The 3,523-nt window shown below is 32.8% G+C and overlaps 1 protein-coding gene across 1 annotated transcript; it reads right to left on the bottom strand.

The window, feature by feature from the left end:
* Positions 1 to 943: 943 nt before the first annotated feature.
* On the bottom strand, positions 944 to 3,523 carry LOC111289101 (protein DELETION OF SUV3 SUPPRESSOR 1(I)-like). The gene is made up of 2 exons (XM_022879987.2): positions 3,314 to 3,523; positions 944 to 1,247 (listed from the first exon to the last, which is right to left on the bottom strand). The coding sequence occupies exons 1-2, from the start codon at positions 3,405 to 3,407 to the stop codon at positions 1,117 to 1,119; spliced, it is 225 nt and encodes a 74-aa protein (XP_022735722.1). The 5' UTR covers positions 3,408 to 3,523; the 3' UTR covers positions 944 to 1,116.

The raw sequence follows: 3,523 nt of genomic DNA on the forward strand, positions 1-3,523 counted from the left end.
GTCTTGACCAAAGGCATTTCTACAACAATTACATTTTCCATCGAAGACAGGGCTAGTTGGTAAACAAATCTTACCCTAGATAGTTCGGAGGGAATTTCAACATTAATCTCCTAATAAAAACCACAAACAACAAGTGCAAAACCTCCGCAACAAGGGTAGAGGCAAAACTAACGAAACCATGAAGAGAATTCAAAATGGTGAACCAAGTTGGAAAAGATGACCAAATTTTATACTAATGGGACCGAGTTTTATGCTATAATATTATCAAAAATTTTTAAGAGCCATAACCTCTGCCTGCCCCTTTAGTTTCACCTTTGAGCAAGGGCAAAGAAAACTTGAAGGATTACATTGCATTGTTAAACCAAGGATATAGATGCGTGACTAAATTCTGCAGCATTTTTCTTGTACATGGTCTTACAATAATCAATTGTACTTAGGAAAAGCGTAGGCACACTATAACCTATTTGATATTTTTGTTATTGGTGGTGCAGTCTGGAGATTACCAGATTCCATGCTCCCTTTGGCATACTTCAAAATGTTTATTCAGTCAATGACTAATCTATCCTAATTTCATTGTATGGGAATAACTAAACAAGTAAAGAAATCTTTTGGTTGTGAAGTTGTGTATAGGATGATTTAGATTTAAGACCTCTTTCCAAGAATAATTGTAGCTACAGATTAAGTTATTGATTCACTTTATCTGCTACTAAATACACCAATATTCATAATTTAATCATTTCTGAACAAAAACAAAAATAGGATTGTACTGAAACAATTGGATCAAGTCAAAGTACTGCTATAAAATTGAATATTGATGAATGGCACACTGGGAAGGGAAACAAAACATGGAAAAAGGCAATGAAAGAGTGAGAAAGTCACCAGCAAATGAAGCTTTAAAATAATCAACAAGTAAACAATAGCTTCAACAAGACATGCACATGGATTTTGAGCAGTTAAATTGATGTCTATATTTCAGAGAACCATGCATTTAAAGTTTCTACCAAATATCCATAAAGAGTTATACATTCTCTTTGCACGCAAAAGGAAATCAATTCAAACACCGAGTGCAATGCATAGAGGAATTATGAGAGACAACAGAGCATGCATAAGTCCAGCTCAGCTCTTCTCAGTGTTATTCTCAAGTTCCCTCCTCAGTTGCAGTGAGAAGTCATCATTGACATCATCATCATCCCAATCATCTTCCCACTGCTGTGTCACTTCCTTTCCTTCTTCCTTGTCCTCCCACTCTGCCAGAAAAGAAAAAATGTTCAGATTGCAATTTAGTACTCTCAGATATCCCATTACATAGAAACCAAAAAAAAAAAAAAAAGTTTATACGATTTTATTTAAATAACTGAAAGGAAACACAGATCCATCAGCTAAGAATGGCAACAGAAGGCAAAACCTTAATGATCAAAGCACCATTATCAGAAGGAAACAAGTGGAGATTCAGAAAAGAAACAGATGATACATTCCAAAAGAACAAGCAACAGTACATGAACAGAAAGCATCATGTCCCCAAAATCTTAGGGCGATATGCATAATAAATATATATATATTTATATATATACATTAATTAGCATCACACAACATCATTGAAGCAACAGTATACAACAATAAATATTGAAATCAATGGTGGGTTCCTTGCATTAGACTTTGGGAGTTTCAAAATACTAAAGGCTGTTTGTGATTTGGTGCAGGAGCAAACTCTTGAAATCAGGAGAGGTTTTGTTTTTATACATAGTTGGAGCCAATAAAAATACTTCTGTATCATTAGCAAATCTTAAAAGTCAGACTCATGGAAGCATAATAGGGATACACGGTGGCATCTCAAATCTTGCAAATTGCAAAGGCTGCCATGGTCATATATATGAAAATAGGTCAGTTCAGTTGATAAGAAAATTTTCAGTCTAAATTGTGGCACACGTTAAGGCTTTGCTTGGTAGGGTGTATAGAAAATAGGAAAAGTAAATGATAGATGGAAAATATATATTTTTTTCCATTGGTGTGATAGGTTGGAAAGATAAGAAAGTTGAAAGAAAATGTAATTTTCTTTCCATTCATTGTTTGGTAGAGTTGCAAATTGAAAAAAATATATATATATATATATGATTTTACTATTATAACCTCTTTAAATTAAGATGAAAAACAAATTTCTAAATATGATGAACAATCTTGCAAATATACAACACTTACAGCTCTCTCGTTTTCTCTCCTCTTATCTTTCGAATTTAGAATGATTTGTATTTGTGAATAAGTGCAAAAATTATAACGTTCTCTATTTTCTTTCCTGTCACTTTTCTTTTCTACCAAACACACTAAAAATTCATTTTCTTTACACTTTTTCACTCTCCCCTATCTATCCTTCCACTTTTCTGCTGCAAAAAGCATACCTTAAGAGAAACTTTAATTCCATGAATAGATATATGGCAGTATAATTTACTCATTCTACACTCAAAGCATCGTCTTTTTTGCTGCATTAGTGATCAAGATACAAATTAGCTACAATAGTAGGCAAACAACTTGATGACTGCAAAAAGAGTTCAATGAATCAAGAATCAGTTTTATTTGCATAGGTTCTCGACAAGAATTTATCACAAGATTTCAAACCAGATCTTGCCTAATACAGTTATCCAGGTATAAAGTTGGGAGTTTAATTGCATAAACAAGCACTCCAATGGTAGATATCAAGAGAAACAAACACCAGGATACTAGATATTGCCTAATACTCTAGCATCAAGTAAATGAGTCCAGGCCGCCTATACGCATCAGATATCAAGATAAACAAACGCCAGGATACATAGTAACAAATAAATGGATTTGCAGCCAATTTTGCAACTAGTCATTGATGACATTAGATTCATATTACCCCCAAATGCTGTTTGTAGCAGAAGTAATGGCCTATTGAACTTAAACAAGTATCACCGGAATATACTCTCCTCCCTTATTATTAAATATAAGCAGCTCAGAAAATTCAAAATTCCCAAATCTAATTCCAATCAGAGCAGTCAAAAATTAATAAAACGAACCGTTCGCTTATCAAAAAAAAAATCAAAATAAAAAAAGCTACCTTCAAAGATATCAAATTCTTCAAACTCATAATAGTTAATTAATTAACATAACCTACAATTAAACCCTAACCTCCAAGAAAATTTAAAAAAAAGTAGAAAAAAAGGGAAAAAGAATTACCTTCATCGGTTTCAAATCCTTCAAACTCATAAAAGTTAATTAATTAACATAACCTAAAATTAAACCCTAACCTCCATTAAAATTTCTAAAAAAAATGTAGATAAAACAGGAAAATAAGAATTACTTTCATCGATTTCAAATTCTTCAAACTCATCGTCATCTTCGAACAAATCAATCTTAACGTCTTCGGTTGCCGATTTTGGTTGTTCAGTAGCCATTTCTTCTTAGCTGAAACCAGAAAACACAATCTAACAAATATATTGTCTCCTGACTACTGGAATTTTAGGTCATGGACGAGTTTAAGTGACTTTCTTTTTAGGTTGGGTTTTGGGTT

Source organism: Durio zibethinus, chromosome 17 (assembly GCF_047325235.1).
Source record: "Durio zibethinus cultivar Kanyao isolate XHJ-2024 chromosome 17, ASM4732523v1, whole genome shotgun sequence".
In the NCBI taxonomy this organism is placed as follows: Eukaryota; Viridiplantae; Streptophyta; class Magnoliopsida; order Malvales; family Malvaceae; genus Durio; species Durio zibethinus.

Excerpts from the sequence above, each read along its gene's own strand:
- LOC111289101 (XM_022879987.2), bottom strand. The coding sequence starts at position 3,407 with ATGGCTACTGAACAACCAAAATCGGCAACCGAAGACGTTAAGATTGAT. Across the intron at positions 1,248-3,313 it reads AGAATTTGAAATCGATGAAA|AGTGGGAGGACAAGGAAGAA; the intron begins GTAATTCTTATT and ends CTTTTCTGGCAG.